Source organism: Rhyacophila brunnea, unplaced genomic scaffold, assembly GCF_057557595.1.
Source record: "Rhyacophila brunnea isolate RB1 unplaced genomic scaffold, BYU_Rbru_1.0 scaffold_12, whole genome shotgun sequence".
Classification (NCBI taxonomy): domain Eukaryota; kingdom Metazoa; phylum Arthropoda; class Insecta; order Trichoptera; family Rhyacophilidae; genus Rhyacophila; species Rhyacophila brunnea.
The window spans coordinates 24,039,881-24,060,809 of record NW_028232774.1 but is presented as its reverse complement, the minus strand read 5'-3'; the positions used below and the strand labels follow the sequence as shown (position 1 = coordinate 24,060,809).

Sequence of the window (20,929 nt, the reverse complement as noted above, 5' to 3'; positions counted from 1 at the left end):
TGTAATTAATACATAACAAAATTGAGTGAAAATATGACAAGTGGTTCTGTTTCTTGTGTTATTAAAATCGATTTAAAATTATTAGGTTGATTTTGTATATAATTTTTCATCAAGTTCGTGGCTTACTGCTTAAATAGATCAAACTAGAGTCTAATGAGATAATATCAAGAGATTACCTTTGTTTAATTTCATTCATTCATCGCGGAAAGAATGCTGTGGCGGTTTTATTTATATTCATGTACGGATGTTTCAAAGTTAACAGTATTGCTATTATTATTAAATTTATTAATTATTATTAAACTCTCTGGTACCGAACTGAATCTGAGTAAACCTCTGTGTTTTGTATTATAAATTGTTCAAAATAATCGAAGGTGTTGTGCATAAAAAATGTTAATTTAAGATGAAAATGTGAAGGTCATTTAATGCCATCATTAAAAATAACATACTTTCAAAAATATCCATGTTCCAAAATTTTGGTTGTACCTAATTATTATTACATTCTTTTCAACCTTAATTTTATTGCTCGTGTTTCCATTTATTTTAATTTTCTCTAATCAAACATCTCTCCAAGTTTCTAAATATACAATATATAGAAATTTACATAAATCTAACCGTATCCTTGTTAAAATTAATTATTTAAAAATATGGCATTATTTACTCGATCATTGATACTTTAACACATACAAAAAGACAGATTTAATGAATTCATTAGCCATTAATTTAATATTTTTTTTTTTTTTTAATCTATTATTGACATGTTGTCTATTGCAAATTTATTATTAATTATTTTGATTGTTGCTTATTCATTGATTAAAAATGATTGTTGAACTCGTTGTCTCGTTGTATGTGTTACTTTATCAGACCTATCGTTCAATTATGACATCAAAGAATCAAATACCTTAGGAGGAAAATCTTTTTGATATTGTATAAATTATTATCGTTTCAATCGATTAAATTTTATTGAAATTTTTATTAAGTATTGCACAATAGCAAGTTAGGGTAATGTGTAATATGCTAAGGAAATAATATGCATCCATTTGGACTTTCAAATTGGTCGATCAGTGTACATATTACTGGTGCTGAATCTATGTTCAGTTAAATCTTATTATTAATTTTGTTTAGTTTTAAATCGATAACAATATTGGATGTATAATATATACTAAATAAGCAAGAGTCGTAGATACATTGAGATATACAGTTGGATAACCAAAATATTATTTCAGTAGCACAGAAAGCATTCTTATCATGTAGTTTATAAGTCCTTAGTAATCAATCATCTCCGTTAACCGGGGATCAATCCACTGCCAGATGGCGCCCTCTTGATTTTTTCACCCAACTCTTGTGTTAATTCATCCATCTGTTGGCTTTTAGTAGTCCATTTTGCTGTATTGTGCCTCTTAACCGTAGCCAATAGAGAAGTATTAATCTAATGATTATGATAAAAGTTTATTTTCATCACGCTTGGTTAATACAACGCCAGTGAATCAAAAATCAACTTTATAAATTTACATCAATTATTTACTGATAGCTTTTAATGATAGGTATGTTAATATAATTTGAAAATTGATATTAAAAGAAATATGCACAATGAATTGGGTGTGAGATAGTGCTGGTAAAATATATTTTTAGCAGTAATATATTGAAATTTCAGTCCATATTTCATTATTCTAGTGATGACAGTCTATAATTTCTATAGATTGGCAAATAGGGTGATTTAGCAGAGTCAACTGGCAAATGCCAATCGTTCTGCTAGGCCCGGTGTGCATTGCGTGCAGTGTGTTTGCATTATTAAGTTATGAATAATGTCCTTATATTAGTTAGTTTGAATGATTCAACTGTGTCTACTGCTTTCTGTGAATGGTTTATTATACATCCACGACGAGTCCGTTTAGTTTGTTCCCTGACTAATCTTATTATACCTTATCCCAAAGTTGAAAATTATTCTATTGACTGTTTTCTAAATGATTGTGGGGCCAGTATAAAGGTATCATTGAACCGCGATCCGACGACTCTCAGGTCACCGCTGGTTCACGACACGTGTTTCAGTCAAGCCACAACGAAGATTATAATCAATAGTGCTGCACTCCCAAAATGCGTAATTTTTGAAATACCTCGTATACCTAAATGTTAACATATTTATTTTTCTATTATTAGGATTTCTAGATGATATTAATTATTTTTTTATATAAGTTATTTGTTGAATAGGTACTTTGAAGTTTTTATACATTTTTATATTTTAATCAATAAATTGATTACTGTTACTTTTATATAATGTGTATTGTGTTTTTATTACCCTCCCAAATATTTAAAAAACAACAAAAAAATAAAAAAAAAAACAAACCTAATCTACCAACACTTCCTCAGTTTCCTTCTTTGGCTTCATGGTGTACTGTTTAGGGATTGCAATACCAGTTTTGAAAGTGGATATAAAATGTATTAATCAATATAAAAGGTTTAGCAGGACTGTATTTTTTTTTTGTCTGTCTGGTTTATTTCCATTGGCCTTCGACCTTGGTGACCAGTAAGAACATGTGCAGATTTGAAAAATACATTATAGGTAGTGTTACACCCCCGTATGGTCCCCATTTGGGGATGCTTTGTGTATCTGGAGAGGCCCAAGTCGGTATCAAATCCAACAAATAGTAAAGCGCTGATTATGAAAATAAATAATAATAGAGCCGAGCCGGCAATCCCGTGGATTATGACCGTTGAAAAATATTGCAACGTCGCCGTTTTCCGACAACCGCTCTCGTTGAAAGCGAAACACAAGATGGCGGGCAGAACGCTGCAACAGCCAAATCGCAAACACGTACACTTCGTCCTCCGTAAAATAAATTTTAAAAAAATGTAACTATTAATATTAACTTAAATATACCTTGCCGTTTCCAAAACAATTCCAGTGTGCTATTTGTTCACCTCCAAGTCCTAAAATCCAGACAACAAAATAAAAGTGACAGCTTCAAAGAGATTGGACTCGACAGCTTGCTATTCACTTTCGAAAATGGAGGGAAGTGATAGTAGGTATACCTACTTCCCTGATTTTAATTAATTGATCAAAATATTTTCACCAGTTCATTAGATTTTATTTACTGGTTATACACAGCACAACATTGATTATGTTTTGAGTAATGACTATTATCAATTTATTATACACAATGATGTATCAGTGGGTAAAATTCCGCTCTTGGGTAGAGTTACAATGCTTTCTCGTCAATTTAGAACTGTAATATTTTTTAATCCACATCAAAAAAACATGTGCGTAAATTATTTCAAATTTATTATGAGCAAAAAGTATATCAATTGGCAGTACAGACCTACAAACTTATCTGAAGAATGGCCAAAAATTGAACTACCATTGGACGCCATTTTGAAAATGTCATTCGAATGTCAGATTTTTCCCAGTTACGAATTGATTGGGTAGTTTTCGACAGTGGCTCCCCCATCCCATTCTTCAGATAAGTTTGTAGGTCTGTAATCACAATGTACATTAAAATGGCCGCCATTGCGTTTGCAAGAAAACCAGAATGGCAACTGAACGATTTTAATATTTGTGGAGTTTACCAACTTAACCATGCTTCGTGCGCTTGCAAAATAATTTCAAATGTCATAGCAGAAATAACATTTAAGCAAAGAGATAAAAGACACCGTACAATCTCTATAAGTATGACTGCTTTAATAAATGCTTTGGTCTGACGTGTTGTAATTAATTTTTTTTTTATAGTAACTGGCAATACTTATTATTTATAGAAGTCGAGCGAGGCAAGGGTACGGTGGTACCAACATTCGAAAAAAATCAACATTATTGAAAGTTCAGAAAGTTGTGTTGTTATGGCGGGTTGCGGATTTGACAGCTAGCGAATGCTATGGTTTTCGTTTTTAAAGGCCGAGTTTAGGTGCCTATATGTTTTTTATTAGGCTTTTGTACATATTTAATTTAGGTAAAAATCATACAAAATGCCTGAACGAGCAAAGGCTGTCAAGAAAATGCTCCAGAGCGTGTATACATCCGACGAGCCAGACCGAGTGCCAAATAATGTCGAAATTTCCGATTTTGACATTTTTGCATTCTATGTGTCGATAATAAGCCATTTAGTCGATGTCGGAATTGATATTAATATTGCCGTGCGTTATTATTTAAATGGAGAAGTGGCTGCCTTTTGCTGGACCTTGGCATTCCTGTTGTTCCCTGCTTTTGTCAACACTGCTGTATCTATCAAAATGTAAGTATTTTTACCATATTTTTTTTTATATATTGAATCGTAAATTTGTCTTGAATAACCACACATCACTTTACATTTTAAATTACAAACAATCTCCCTTTTTGTGGGCCACGATGATTTCTAAAAAAATCAAATTGAAACCAAGGTCTGTTCCAATAAAATTGTTTGGAAGAACAATGTGTTCTAGATTCAAAGTTTATTTTGAATATTCAACTCATAATATTATTCTGTTCAAGGGAAGGAAGAAAGCCCCTCTAATGGCCTGCGATAAAGTTTTTATAACTAAATTTATGAAAATGTCGCCACTTGTTTGACAAAAATACTACCTACATGTTATTCAATAATAAATATTTTATCTTTAACTACTCCAATTCAAATTTACCTACATTATCGGTATAATGTAGGATTAAAATATTTTGAATTGTGTGTGTACGAGACCACTAATTGACAACTACGTTGATAGTATTGTTGATTTCATGCACTGAAAACAATCGCTGTGGACAGTGGACAATTTGTATAACCTCTATTAATTATTGCAGTATATTTTTATCAATTGACTGATAAGTAAATTTAAAAAAACAAAAATATGTTTTCTTTGTAAAAATGCAAAAAATCTCTTTCAAGACACTTTTTCGAATAACATCTAATGAATCAAACAAAATATGACTCATTTGAAAGATATTTAAGTATATGAATAAAAGCTAAATATTTTTTGATTTTGTTCAGAGGATTTTTAAAAACCATGTCAAAATTAAATATAATCGGTAATTGTCTATTTTTTCACATGACTAACATTTATTGTAAATATTAAACTATTTAAGTAATATAGTGATACCAAATATCAAATTAAATGCCTGAATCCCCTATCAAAAATCCTGCAATCGACAGAGTTGGTAAGAATAGAACTCGGACATAATAATATTCGTAACTGTAAATGAGTCGATAGAGGAATGCTTGACCGGGATGCACAGCGAAACAAACCAGTGAAAAAAATACCGTTACTTGTTTCTGGGTGGATGAAGGACAGAGGGGGTAGGTACTAGCCAGTCGGGAACTGTCTCTTGAGCCTTGACCATCGCTACCTTTTCTCATTATGAATCAAATCACTAAGACATTATTAATTCAAAAGGAACCGCAATATTTTCTCCGTTGCGAAAATGATGGCGAAATTGCGCAGTGGGAGAAAGTTCTCCAAAGTGGCAGCATGTATTTCAGTGCCAAATTTTTTCTGTTTGATCAAAAATTTTATAGTGAATTTCAAAAACTCTACGCTTGCACTCGAAAAAGAAATTATTACTATCATTAGTTATTCCAACAAGAAAGTGATAATAAAAAAAGTATCTTTAGTTTAGATCTAATATTCCATTTATTAATAAATTCTGGTTCATGTCTGCTTAGTGGAAGCCAGCGGCAAACAAATTTTGAAAATAGTCGATATACCTAAGTACTGGATTTTAGGTTAAGTTATCATTCTTCAATTCATGAATTTACCAAAATCGGCTATGAAAATTGCCACTGTTCCCATCTGGCTTCCAGTAAACAAACTTGTACCTAAATTATTACATTCATGCATTTGCATTGTCTGCATATTACGTATCTTTTCGTGACTATTGGACAGCCTCTACCCCCTCCTGTTACCTTTATGGAGTCTCATTATCGTATGATCGTGTGTATGCTGAATTTAATCATTCGGAAGTTGTGGTCCATTATCATGGTAAAGATAATCTTTCAATTTATCTTCACACATTTTCTGCGAAAAATTTTAATTGGTTATTTTAAAAGTTTTTTAATTACCTACTTGTTATCTACTGATTACAAATTGTTTAGATAATGTATTAAATCAACTGTCTTTGCATAATATTATAATATTATTGAAATGGTTAACCACATTTATTTTGCCACGCTTCCATTTTTTTTTAGTTTATCTATTAGATAACTAAATATGTATCAGTCAGTGGTAACGGGTGGAGGTAGACTGTTCAAATTCTACATAAATAGTACACAGTAAACTTTGTCAGTCATACTTATTTGTTTTCGTTGAATTAAGAATACATAATATTACAAAATAAATGGTGTTGTTTAGTTTTTTTTTAAATTCATAAAGCCCTGCCTATACCAAACACTAATCTCTGAAAAATATTCTTCTATCTATAAAATACCTAATATTGTTTATGGTTTAATATTTCTTAACTAATATCTACTATGGCTTGGATTAGGCAAGGGCTTAAATGAATTTAAAAAAATTAACAATTAATTGTTATCTACACATTGCAGTCTTAGTTCAATGAAAACAAATACACTAGGTTTAGTGTCACTATTTATGTCAGATCTTAACAGCGTACCTCCACCGTTCGCCAGTGAAAACTACATTATAAATTTGAATGAAATAAAATGAATCATGAACATTTCTTTTAATTTGCGTTGGGTTTTTGGGGGCTCCTCAATTGAAAATCTGACTCTGCCCGTGCCCGTTCCTCCAACAATGTATTGTGTTCAGTCAAAACTCTTGAGCTTCACGATAATGTGGTACATACATTTATAGCGTCACGTATAAGTTCAGTTTTCTTGCCTCGACTCAGATTCAGATAGTGGTGGATTAGGTAAGATTGTACTGTATTTTTCGAATTGAACCGATTGCGATAAACTAAATTGCTGTTCATTATTTGGTCATACTATGTACTGCAGGTGTATTATAACCAGTGGCGGCCGGTGATTTTTTGGATTGTAATTTTTGAGGGTGCGCTGGAAACTTACCTTATTGAAAAATGAAATCAATTCGGCGTTGTTTTTGATTTGACAAAACTTTATTGACATTTGGGAAATTACCTGTATATTTTATATTTTTAATAAAACATGTTGCGAGTTACTATATCTTTATTGGATTAGTTTTAAGAAACGATTGTATCTCTTATAGTAGATAAATATCTCTTACTTTTAACGTAAGCCATCTTATTCTATTTAAGTACATTATCTTTAGCAATTTGTACTCTGTATGAATAATTATTATTATGAAACTGCACTTTGCGAAATAGTATTAACATTTATTAGTTCATCACTAGAATTCATGAATAATTAATAATTTTCTATACCTATTATAAATAACTGACATCATTTCGCGTTTAGTCATTATACAGGATAATGAAATATTAATTTTCCAGAAATGCGGTTGGTAGCAAAATTATTTTTATCTTCACTGATTTAAATTGCAGTACACATAAATCAAAATATCTTAACTACATTGTATTATATTTCTTACCCATTTTAAATGTAGAAAATAATGAATTCTATTGTTTTTAGTGTAACAGGCATTTTACATACGAGATTGCTAAATATGATACTAAACATAATTTGAGCGTGAACAGTAAGCTGCAGCTTCTATAATAACAAACCATAATTCAAATCTGTAATTGCTCTCTACTCAGACCAATATGATGGCGGGGGATCCGGTCGGCGTACTATATTCTGGAACTTAGGCATGGCGAAAACGATTAGCTCGGTTTAAGTTGTTTTATAACAGCTTTAGTTAATACTCAGCTTTGGGTTCATTTTAAGTAAACTAAATATATTGCCGGGGCGCAAATGATTTCAGTGAAGATGACGTATACGGTGCATAGTGACTATATTATCGCTGATTGGCAATATGGGCACATCGGTTTATGGTTTGCATTACAATAAGTGAGCGATAATATTAAAAACCTATGAATAAAAAATATGATTTACGATGTTGAACGATGTTTCATAGCAATGCAAGCAGTGCAGTGCACTTGTATGATGTTAGACCAGCCGCCGCTGATTATAACTCATTGATTACGTGTGTATTGTTATTAATTTTGTTTGTAATTATCGTTTCCCTCTGTCCATTTGCCAATACTACATGTTATAGTCCTGCCAGTCAATATTCAATTATTGCATTTAAATATATCTTTATTTTACACCAGCGGTCTTCGGAGCTGTCAATTGAATATTATCCCTTCAGAATCTCATTTAAGTGCATTTTTTAGCTTTTCTGAAAGGTGTCGATTGACTATTTGGCAGTGAATTCATACCCGATTTTGACTCTATGCATAATGTCTTTGATAAGGGAAGAATAGTTCTTGTCTGACAAAAAAAGCAACCGAAGCATATGGATCCATTATTGTGAACTGCAACAGCGTATTGATTTAAGATTTTTTTCTTCAATCCTATTTTGATCGCGGCGCATATTTTAAATACTACTGTACCAGAAAAAGAAGAAGATAGAGAATTGCAATATATACCTATTACTTACAGACATGCTAAGCTAAATGATACTTAGACAATTAAGCGGCTTCGCCCGTATAATATGTTGATCTCATTAGATCCATTGACATAATATTAATAAAATTTATTATATGTTGATCTGCTAGAATCATCCCATATTTTATTTTTATTGTTTTTTAATAAACAACAAATAAATGTGATGGAAACATGAACCCTAACTGCATTTTAATAAGGGTTATAGCGTGCGGCTTCCGAATACTTTCTCGCTCGCACATCGGACGTCACCTACAGTCAGCGCGGGCGTCCCTCACCGAAGCACACTGGCGCTATCACCTGGACGGCGAGGAAGGGGCCGCGTAGTTTGCTATATAAGGCGATGCACGGCCTTGAACAATCAGTTAGCTTTGGGCCGGACTTGGCCCTGACTCAGCTTAGCATAGTAGTCTTGCTTGCTCTGAAAACGGTATACACGGTTAGCCGTGACCCTATCAGAGTACAGTGAGCTATTCCTGCTCACCCAGCTCAGCACAGTAGTCCTTGCTTGCCTGAAAACGGTATACACGGTTAGCCGTGACCCTATCGGAGTACAGTGAGCTATTGTGGTGAGCCAGGCACAAGCTCAGATTTCGCCATAGTTCCACCTTCAACATCACAACGAACTCATTTCAAATTTATTAAGGAAGTCCCTGAATTTACCCTGAATTTAAATTGAGGTTATTAGTTTCAAAATCTTAGTTCTGTGTACTTATATACATAATGAATAAATAATTATTATACCTACTTACTAACCTAATAATAAAAAATTAACTGTGAGCAAATATTAACTATACACTCATAATATGATAAAGATATTAAATCAAATAAAAACTGGTATAGAGAAGAGATAATCTATTTACATTATCAGTAGATGATGTCATCCAAGCCATCTCCCTTCACCTATGTGTTGAATAACTTACTATTCTTATAATTTGTTTATTTATTTTAATTCAACACAGAAGCAGACATGTTGTAAATCATGATAATAATATATTGTGATTACATTCATAAAGTTATGATAACAATGTAGTCCCATATTTATTATGTTCATTATCTGGTATTATAAACTTTATGAAATGTTAAAACACTAAAATATATGACATCCACTGAAGAACATCGCTACATTATTTTAGAGATAGCGCAAGTATTCAACCAAATGTGGGATTTTATTCGCCTCCTCGAGTCGCTCTCTTCAAGGATACTGTGTCTTTTCTTTACAGTTCAAAGACCAAGCTTAGGTATATCGATCAACACAATGCACTCTCTCTTTCTGTCATTGCTTGAAAGTTACATACATCCAGTTATCTTATTGTCATTCTGAAAATGAATTTATAGTCCAAAACAGCTATCAAAATAAATAAATCAAATATCGTCGAATTAACATAATACTGTTATAAAATGTAAACGGCAATTTAATTAATTACAGTATATATATTATTTGTTTTGATTTATCTGTAACGCATGAGACAAAACATGTACCTAAATGTGTAAGAGAGAGCGAGACAGGGAGAAGACGTATTACGTAAACGCAAATTTTTCATTATATTGTTGTTTAATTTAATAAAACGCATTTTTTTTTGTAGTACTTATTCCATTTTTAATCAATAAATTAGGACCAGTTTCGTCCGCCTCAGAGGGATATTTTCAACTGAATACATTTTTTTTTAAACAATATTTATCAAACAAAATCCAAAGCGACAGAAATAATATAACAATAGGTACATAAATTATCCGTGCAATAATACCTTCCCAATAGTAATCCCTAAGTACTACAAAAAAAAATGTTTTATTAAATTAAACAACAATTAATACAATGCAGTTCCACCATGAATTGACAGTTAACAAAAAAAAAAAAAATTTCATTAGAAAAATAAACTGATACATAGAGGAGTAAATTGTTTATTTTAATCGGGTCCTGAAAGAAAATAAATGATAGGATACTCACATAATGGTTTGACAGATGACTGATAATGTTGACAGGTGGCACTGTCATCTGGTAATTTTATTTATTAACATAATACTCCATTTTCTTGTACCGTCATTTAAAAATTGTGTAAAAAAGTCAATCCAAATAGAGAATCAGGTGTACACATTTGAATACAGCTCTATGATGAATCTCAAATTGTATATTAATAATGTGGGATGATAATAATATTATCCTGTCTACCTACATCATGATATGACTTCATGAGGTCGACCTTGACCTTCCCATTTATTGCAATCTACATGGTGAAGTATGGAGGATGTTTCGATGACTAATGCAGAAAGATTTTGCGAATAATGCGATAGATTAAAATAATAATGATACATAGTAAATCAATTGATAGCACATGGCAAATAATAAAACAACTTACTTATCTGGTATATATTTTTTTAATCCAAACATAATCTTAGCTGAACAATGAAGTTTTAATACAATTTATTTTCACTACCTACCTAGGTTTCTTTGTTTTGTTATAATTTGAAAGGCCATGCAACTGACCTACATGTTTAGACTATCATGGATCTGTAATAGGATTTTTTCCTTGGGAATTCAACTTAACCATTTCACCGAGGAGCATTTAATTACCACATTTAAATAACATGCCAAGCGGTGAAAAGGTAATTAATGGTTATGAAACTTTTAGAAAATTTATATTCCACGATAAATTGAACGGCAATGCCATTTGAATTTTATTTATAATATGTACAGAGATTTTTATGTTTTCTATTGTTAAGAAGACACAAGGGTTCTTATGAGAAGGAATATGGGAAGGCCGTATTCACAAAACGTGACCATATATTTATTCTAGCGATGACGATCTTCTGTGCAGTGATTTTTCTTGGAGAATAACAGCTGCTCACAATCAACGGTAAAAATATCTCTATGCATCCGGGTTATTACTGCTTTCAAACATTATTTTGATTCCGTTTTGTGTTTTTCATTGCATGGTTGATAATCAAATCCATATAAATGTAAATACTTAATAAAATAACTTCCAAACGGTTTGTTATAATCATGCATCTCTGGGAAATATGAAATGCACATATAAAAAACATCCATTTATACGAAAGCTATAATCTAAGAGCATCCATATTCTTTATTGTAGTACATCATGAATGTATGGATGGCTAGTCAGAGAAAGCGAGGCGTCACGCAACTAGTATTTTTGTAGCCACCCCTTTAAAATTCAAAACTGTTAAGATGAAAATATACAATGCTAGTTTTTCTTCACAGTACTTAAGTATCTATTTAATGTTATTTATTTAAGTAGATACAATTTTTTTTAACAAAAGCTTTCCACGATATTGTACCATCAAATTTACTTACTATTTAACTATTTCGGAATAATCGAGAGGACATGCAATTTCTCACCAGTTTATTTGGTAACTCTTGACTTATTGTTGCCAACTTATTCACAAAAATATGCCAGATAGGGTAAGAAAATAAGTCAGATGGCAGAAAAAAATGGTAGATTTTCTCAAAACTCAAAAATTGTCTAGAAACTAGCATTTCAAATAAATATCTCGTAATTATTAACCTTTTTTTAACAAAACGAAGATCGAAAAATAACTTCGGATTAAGCAACTAATAAAATAGAATTCAAAATTAATACACGTAAGAAATTTGGTCATCATTTTGTATGTCATAATATTCTGGCTTTATTTTGAGAACTTTTAAGCTGTTTGAGGTATCGAAAAACGTTAGATTTAACGCCATGCGTCAGCAGTGAAGTCCCTAGACAAAATGCCGCCCCTAGGCAGTGCCAAAATGCCGCCACATTTTTTATAAGTACTTTTTATCATCCTTTCATGACTCCAATATCTAACAAATGTCTTGTGTCTTGGATACCACTAGTAACAAGATATAAACCACTAAATCTAATTTAAATGCCATCTCTGCTTCAATAGACAATATTGGGAGTCTACAGTTTCAGATATGTAGGTACTAACATTTAAAAATACAACTGACAACTTTCAAAACTCGCGAGTAACTGGCAAACATATTTGGATAAATTTTAAATTAGGTATATGCACGTGTCATTGCTGTTCACCAAGAACGTGACGTGCAAGGACAACGAAAGTAAACTAGACATCGCGAACCCGACAAAAAGAAAGAAAGTCCTGTTAAAACTTTTATAATAGGTAGGTATTTAATTAATACATTTTGTTTCCAACCAGTGAGCTGATTTTTTTAATAGAAAGATATTTCCGTTATTACTAAGTTTAGGTAGCTATTCCTATGTATACCTAATGATTCGCCTCGATTTGCCACCCCCAAGCGACGCTCAATCTGCCTACCCCCACGGGACGTCACTGTGCGTCAGATGCAATATTTGCAAGCTAGCAAGAAAATGCTGATTGTTGATTGTAGAAAGTTTTCTACCATTATCTGTCAGTTCATATTCTGTATCACTAACTCAATAGCCATTATCAAATTCACAAAAAGTGAAAAGTTTCCATGCATAGTTGTATATACACATCCTCAAAATTCCTTGGAGTGACCGAGTGACAACTGTTGACATTTTCAAACGAATAGGAAAGGACCAAGAAGTTCTTTAGAATCAAAATTCGAAAACTACAGTACCACATTATCAGAGGACAAAGGTACAACATTCCCCGACTTGTTATCCAAGGAAAGGTCGATGTTAATTGTAGCAGAGGACGACAAACCTCCATGACCGGTATGGGTGCATCTCCAACTAACTGTTCCAGTTAGCAGATGATAGAGTAATGGTCGCCCTCCATTAGGGAATGGCATAATAAGAAGATTAAATCCGAAAAACACACCACCGTATTTGGAACACTATTCATCAATTAGTTGAGATGTCATCATGATACGAAACCTATCATTTGTTAGCCCCGTTTTCAATATTGCTTTTAGTTAGTTACTCTATATGCGATATACATACTTTACAAGTATCCGATACGCCGTAATACTAAGGCAACACCATCACTGCCTGTACTTGCATGTAGTGGTTTATAGCTCTTCCAGTTTGAAGTGATTTTTTAATGTGAAATAGCATATTGTGTTTTTGACGCATTTTCTCGCATACTATGTGTGATTTTAAAATGTATACTAACTCTGAAGACGACCGAATAGATATTTTGGGCTTTATTAACCTCTTTTGGGTATTATGGTATTTTTTTTATTATATTCCTCTGTTATAGTATCTACTGACCCACTAGAGCACCCGTCGTTGAAGCCACTGGTTACAGACTTGATCTCGCAGCTGGCAAAAATGCATGTTGGTTTTTAAACGTATCCATGTTTCAATAGGTTAGACGAATGGGTAACAACCATTCCTTGTAATACTGTTTGTTAATATAACCTCAAGTCTCTGGATGTCCAATTTTTTCAGTTTTTTATAGGACTTACTGATGCATTTTCGACTAATTCAAGTGAAATATATTTGAAAATCAGTCTAGCAGTCCTATCCCAGCAGTCGTGTTTACTGTTAATCTGAAGCTTAGAACCTGCCAGTGGTAATCTGCAAGAATAGAGCTTCAGGGGGATTATTGCAACATATCACGTAACTCCAAAATCAATATAAAAAATGATAAATGTGCTATGTCATATTGCGAGAGTTAATTATCTGTGGTTATGAATTGTCAGGAGTAGTTTTTGGATAGTGGTTTTTGGTAATGGACAGCCATGCTACTTACTTAGGGCGAGATAAACGGCGACAATTACATCTTGACATGCAGCAATTTGAAAAATTAATAATACCCATTGTTATTTATTATTAGTAGGTACTTAATAAGGTCAGGTTTTAATGGCATTAGTTAACTCCATTAAATTCCCAGTATTGACTATTCTACACCTATTGAATGTATTATTATTGATTATTATCTAATGGTCTTTTATTAGGGTTTTGAGGATTTATATGCCTATTGATTGTATTGTTAGTGATAAGGCAGGGGTTTTTTACAAACACTTCAACTATTCCTAGGTAGGTAGGTAATAAAGCTTTTACCTACTTTATTGTATTAATTTATTATATTAGTTAGAATTAACTGTATTTGTTGTCAGTGTGTATTTACCATTGGTGAGTGCGCATAGTGCGGACAAAAAAACCACTCGAATTGAATAGTACAAAACTGAAATTTAATCCATTAGAGTAGGTAATGTGTTCAATGTTTTGTATTCTTAAATAAATAAATAAATATACCTAATTTGTATTTTATTGTGTATTATGGCACATTGTCTAATAGCTGTAACGTAACTACTCGTTTTCTAAATAAATAAATACATAAATTTACATAATGCAAACTATTTGCCGTCCATGGGAACTGTGTCACAATAGCCGATCAGTCAAACTGAAGGTCAGACACTCTTGGGCAATTCTTCCTTAACACCAGCTCACGGTGGCATTCTTAAAGAATGTGATTGGTGTTCTCCTATTCCCCACATAAGCATGTGTTTTTAAATTTTATTAATGTCATCATGTTTTATATCTGGCACTAATGTTAGAAGTGCCTATGCCAAATGATATACAAATTTGTTCATTGTTTATTTCACATCAACAATTAATATTATTAACTTTTACAATACACATGAAAATCTGGTTATAAAAAATATAAATTAATAAGCTCAAGGCCGATAATCAGTTTTTTTTTTGTTTTGGAAAATGAGGAAATCTCAAAATTTTAATCGCTATGTCAACATAGGCATTTCTTGGTCTAAAATATGCCGACACATTATTTTTACATACACTTTAAATGTGCTCTTACTTCATTCATTCTACATCAGCTGACAGGCATTTGTAGCATTGAATGAAGGAATATTTTAAAGTACTTTCTCATGCTTAGCTCAAAATGGCCAAAATCTGACATCGGCACTTCTAGCACTAGGCCCCACATTAAATAACCTAACACGTGTACCAGTTAATCCTTGATATTCCTGGTTGGCAATCCTGGAATCAGCTTCAATCTGTTTATTTGTTTTGCAAAACATATGTTATATATCAAAAAAATATGTTAATTGAAATCATAATCTCTTTTGTTATAGGTACGCACAGGACAGAGACAAACATGACTCGATATCCAAAACGATGACGACGCAAAAAATACTCCGCGTGTTTGTTCTAGTTTTTCAAATGGCTCCTATTCTGCGATATGTAGACGCTTTAAGGTAATTGAACTCCATCACGATTAATTGGTTATTCTTCTTGATTGTGTCATATTTATAAATTAGTCATTGAATAAAAATTGTGCAATTTTCAAGCTTACTTTTAGGTATTAATCATTTTTAAATAATCAAGTCGAATTCGACCATCTCCTTACCTTATGATGTTAAAATTAAGAAAAAAAAAATTCAAATGCAATGTGTAGGAATCTTTTCTAGTTGTATAATAAAATAAGTTTTAATCCAATAAATTAATGGTAAATGGTAGTATGGTAGCCAACTCATTAAAATTAGCATGACCTGTCTCGGGAGGGATTTTAATACTGATTCTGACTCAGTTTTTTCTGCTGATTACGAATCTGTCCGGTGCATAGTCTTGTCATTCTTGGGCAAACGTTGCCATATTAAAAAAATAGCAAATTATAATGGTTTATGGGTATCGTGCAAAAATCATCATGGAAAAGGAAGAATCAGTATGGGTATCCCTGGATTATGCAACAAATTTTGAATAAAAATTTTAAACATTTATATAAGCGTAGGTATATAATTCGAAAACATCTCAAGAGACAAACAAACCTATTAGAAAAAAATATATGGTGTCGGATATGACTTCAACCTTCATTGGTTATATTTTTAACTGGCTTTTGTGGTTTGAATCAAAGTACTAAGAATAGGTACTTACCATGTTTACTAGCCAACGTCAGGATTTCTCCAAATTTAATCTTAGTGTAGGTACTTGCACTTACTGATAATTTAATAAACTATTTTCAATAATTCACAAGTTTTGTGAATGTAACGTTCCTTATTGACAATATATTATATAGGTACCTATTAGAAAAAAATATGGCGCCGGACAGGAATTGAACCTGCATCCATTGGATTCCGGCGGATTGCCAAGCGATACGTGATCAACGTGCTGGACATGCCTGGTGTTGATAAGTCTGATAATATTTAGTGTTTGTATTCAGACGTTTTGGATTAGTCGGGTAAAATGTTGTCTTTGTTGTAGATACGCACTGAAATCCCGTAAAGCAGGCAGAGATGGAGACGTTCCCGCCCAGAGAAGATGGTATGCCCTCATGCTGAGGGAGGATAGTGATGCTGCCTTGCTGAGAGCGTTTGAATGCTTCCTAGAGGCGGCCCCTCAACAGGTCTTGCAGCTGTCGCTCATGATAGAGGGCCGTGAGGAGTTCAAAAGTAACTACATATTATAACCTACTTTTTCTGCTCTCAGGTGCAGTAGTATAGTGCCTAAAGAGAAAAAATCGATCAATCAAACCAACGCTTGATGATATTTGAGGAATGTTTTTAGCGTTGCCATCTTTTTGGCAAAAATTATAGTACGCGTTGTCATATTATGTTGAAAATGTATAGGGTTTTTGCTTCTCAACAAACAAAATTACGGGGAATATGAGAACTCCTTTTTATTTCGGTACCTCTTCTGACAAAAAATGCTTACCGACGAATTCAAGAAATTTCATTTTAAACCAAAGTTAAGGGCTTTTTTTACGTTTGTCGAGCAATTTTTTTTTTTCAGGTTTCTTATGTTGCGAGTATTATTGCGAGCGAAATTATAGTAACCAATTTATAGTATGGAATTTTAAGTACTTTTTGCGTATTTTTTCAGATATATAAAATTATAGTATTTTTGGTGTACTATATCGTACATAATATCCTGACGAAAATTATAGTACAAATACTATAATTATGGTACGGTTGGCAACATTGTAGTCAGATCAAAATTAAAATTTTCTATGTTCGCAGATTGGAATTAAAACATGGCGGCTTGTATATAACCTCCATCTAGCCTCTATCTAACCATTCTCACTTTTCGGTACAAATGACACGAATTTGTCATATTTCTGAATATGTCAAATAAATCTGAATATTATATTAATAATATCTGCACATGTTCTGTTTCACCATCAACTTGCTTAATATGCATATTGAGAAGTCATTTGATGATACTAAATCAGTTTAGGACAATCTGTTTCTCATTTAAATGCATCAGCGCTATCATTATATTATGCCATTTAAAGTTAACACGAATTCTACAACTTCATGGATCGGGCATAAGTGTGACAATAATAATTTATGGAATTGACTGTTTGAGTTAATCTGAAATTGCATTGAAATGCCTGCTGTTTTTGACAGGGCGGGTGAATGTCTTTGAATTAAACAGTGGATTTATAATGTTTTTGATAATAATTCCAGTTCATCAGTCGTTGTCTGTGATATCGTCAGTGCTGAGCATGGGATGGTGCCTGGCGGCTTATCAGCGAGCCACCCGCTTTGCCCAAGAAGACAAGGACAACATCTCATGGGCTGGCAGCGTCATGCAACTCTTGTGGCACTTCCTCGTCACTGGTAAATTATTATTTATACCGTAGCCAATTGAATTACTCTTACAAAATTTATTTCTGTCCGAATAATATGACGATTGCATTGTTATATTATTATACAACATATATTCTGGGAGATCGCTAAATGCAATCCACACGGATTGTATACGGTGTAGCCACGGCATGCTGGCTTGACCTAGGAAAGGACTGGCGAGCGACAGGGATTCTTGGAGGTGCTGCATTATATCCATATACTCTAAGAAGAAAATATTTACTGTTACAGCGACACACAATTACTGTATTTTTGTCTTTGGTCACCAGTCCTACCAAATAAATAAAGTTATACATGTCATTACGATTTTTACAGACTGACCATTACAAGCTTGTTTTTACTTTTTACTGTTCATCATAATCCTCGCGGTTTTCCCATTATTGGTGCCCCACAGTAGTGCTAGAGTGTTCTTCTCTGAAACAGTGGATGTGGATTCGATGTTGTTTTTACAATGAGTATTTGATCCATAACACCCACGATGGCCGTCGGCCTATAGCAATGATACTCAACCTTTTTTTTTCTTCGGGCCAAATATTATATTTGTAAAGTAACGCGGGCCGCATCACTACTGGTGTGACGAAAAAAATCATGAAACCCCCCCTTAACAATGTATCAACAAAACATTTTTGAGATTTTAAAAATTATGCGTGTTTTTTAATAACATCAGATCTGGTATAAGAGCAACACTCTTATACCAGATCTGATGTGGACCATAATGACAATCCTCTTCGGGTGTCACTATCTGTGGGTCAAAGTCGAAACGAATCTCAAGATATACGAAATTCCTGATAATAAATGTGTTTCGGGCCGCACATAAAAGCTTAAAGGGCCGCAGGTTGAGTATCGCTGGCCTATAGTGTCGTGGGTCCAAAGTTCGAATCCTGTGTCTGGCAAGTACACATATTGTTTTTCAATTTGTGTATAAGTCAGAGTATGGACCTAATAGGTTGAGCAAGTAGCTGACATCCATTTCTCGTAAAATCAAAATCTGTTGATACAAACCTCCACTCTGTGGAGCCCCATATAATTTTATTAGGATCGGACATGGTCGAAAAAAAAATTTAATCCAGATGATGGACATAATGTAGGTATTGGGTAAATTCCCATAAAATTGTATGTTAATATAACCATTCCTCTGTGGACGCTCATATATGCTCATGCTCATATGCTCAGGACCGAAAATGGTTATATGTATAGTTGTATGACTTGTAAAGATTTGTAATTTTTTTTTTGTAACTCTTTCCAGTATCGAGGATAATGTCGATTGCCGTCATCGCATACCTTTTCCCATTCTGGACCGTGATGGCGTGCGCGGTGCATGCCCTAGCAATGGCCGCTTGGCTGCAGTTTTTCGAGAAATCTCCCTTCTGTTCCAATTTCTTCTACGGTATCACCTTCTCCCTCATCATGGGTTTCGTCTACATATTCACCTACATCATGCCCGTCGAGGGAAGGACCAGATACAGATACGCTCTGTACTACTCCATCTGTTTCATCGAAGACATCGTTTGTACGACCCTGTGGATTCTGTGTGCCAATGAAAAAATTCGGAACTCCACTTTCTTCAATCCGGTCATCGCTGTGACGATAGCACCATATGTGTTAGGAATAATCTGTATGATTTTGTATTACCAGTGCTTACATCCTAAGTTAGGTAAATTGGCGAAAAGAAATCGTGTAAAAAGTACTGACATTATTACGCCTATTAGAGAAACAAATTTAACTATCTGAAGTGTGCCTTTAATTAGTTTTAGTAGTGTTTGAGTGAGTTGTCCTATTGTTATGGATGGCTGTGCTTATAATATTTATAATTGAAATGATAAGGTACTGCTCAAATTTAAAAAAAGGTTCCGTATATGTAATACATACAATCGTCCCGAACTTGTTGTAAGTGCAATTTACATATTAATTTTGAGGTAATCTAGTTTGAAGATTGAATTTATGTCATCGTGGTATATCTATACGGCAGAGTAGAATTCCGGGTGGCAAAGACCTGTCGATTGATAAAATATAAAACGCCTACTTAAGAGAAGCCAAAACTATACAAATTTGTTATAATTAATGGCTAGTCATTTTCTCTTAACGGTGACGATATGTAGATCTGGTGATGTTTTCGATACACGATACACTACAAAAATTGACAGTTCTTTCAACGTTGGTTTTGACTTAATACTCTTTGAAAGTTTAAAGGTGATGATTACAACTTAGTTTTAGTATTTTGTACTGTGGCCAATTAAAGACGCTTTATACAAGTTAAAGTGCAATACAATTTTAGAATCGGATATCATGAAGGCTAATAGTTTGTTCTGTTTTTCGATTCGAAGTTCACTTCATTGACCTTTTCAAAATATAACGTCATAATGATATATATAAAAATTGTTTGTTTTAGCTGAGTACCATTGGCAGGTAATAGGTATGATAACAGAGAAGTCGACTATGAATTAAGGGGCCGGGCCGTCCACATATGACGTCACGCTCTAGGGGGGGGTCAGAGAAAATGTGACCTTTAAAAGTAAACAAAAAAATGGATTTTAGGATAATTCGTAATTAAAAAAAAACATTTTTTCTGTTTTCATTTTTAGGAGGGGGTGTTTAAAAACAGCCATAGTCGTGTGACCTCGTGTGGAGGGCTCTAAGATAAAGTGTCTTGTAAAAAAGCCACTTTTTCAAGGTTGACTAACTTCAATAATACATAATACCTACCCACTGATAAGAATAATTATACATTATAGAGTTAATAATATACAATTATTTCATACGTACTATGATAATCATGCCCTTATGAAAACTACTGAACTGAGTCGTGTGCATTATTAAAATTTATCATAAGATATCATTTGTCCACCATTTGTCTTAATATTAATTTTTGCTGTGGTGGTAAAATATTGTAATATTATATGTATCATAAATATAATGAATAATTTTTTATCAG

The 20,929-nt window shown here is 33.1% G+C and overlaps 1 protein-coding gene across 1 annotated transcript; it reads left to right on the top strand.

Annotated features, from left to right (window-relative positions):
• Positions 1-3,746: 3,746 nt before the first annotated feature.
• Positions 3,747-20,505, top strand: LOC147077957 (XK-related protein 6-like). Its single transcript, XM_085961025.1, has 5 exons — positions 3,747-4,220; positions 15,487-15,609; positions 16,613-16,800; positions 17,818-17,970; positions 19,244-20,505. The coding sequence occupies exons 1-5, from the start codon at positions 3,955-3,957 to the stop codon at positions 19,726-19,728; spliced, it is 1,215 nt and encodes a 404-aa protein (XP_085817151.1). The 5' UTR covers positions 3,747-3,954; the 3' UTR covers positions 19,729-20,505.
• Positions 20,506-20,929: the final 424 nt, after the last annotated feature.

What these genes read in the sequence shown, in the direction of transcription:
- LOC147077957 (XM_085961025.1), top strand. Translation starts at nt 3,955, where the DNA reads ATGCCTGAACGAGCAAAGGCTGTCAAGAAAATGCTCCAGAGCGTGTAT. An exon ending in CGATATGTAGACGCTTTAAG is followed by an intron (nt 15,610 to 16,612) that starts GTAATTGAACTC and finishes TCTTTGTTGTAG; the next exon opens with ATACGCACTGAAATCCCGTA. An exon ending in GTGGCACTTCCTCGTCACTG is followed by an intron (nt 17,971 to 19,243) that starts GTAAATTATTAT and finishes AACTCTTTCCAG; the next exon opens with TATCGAGGATAATGTCGATT.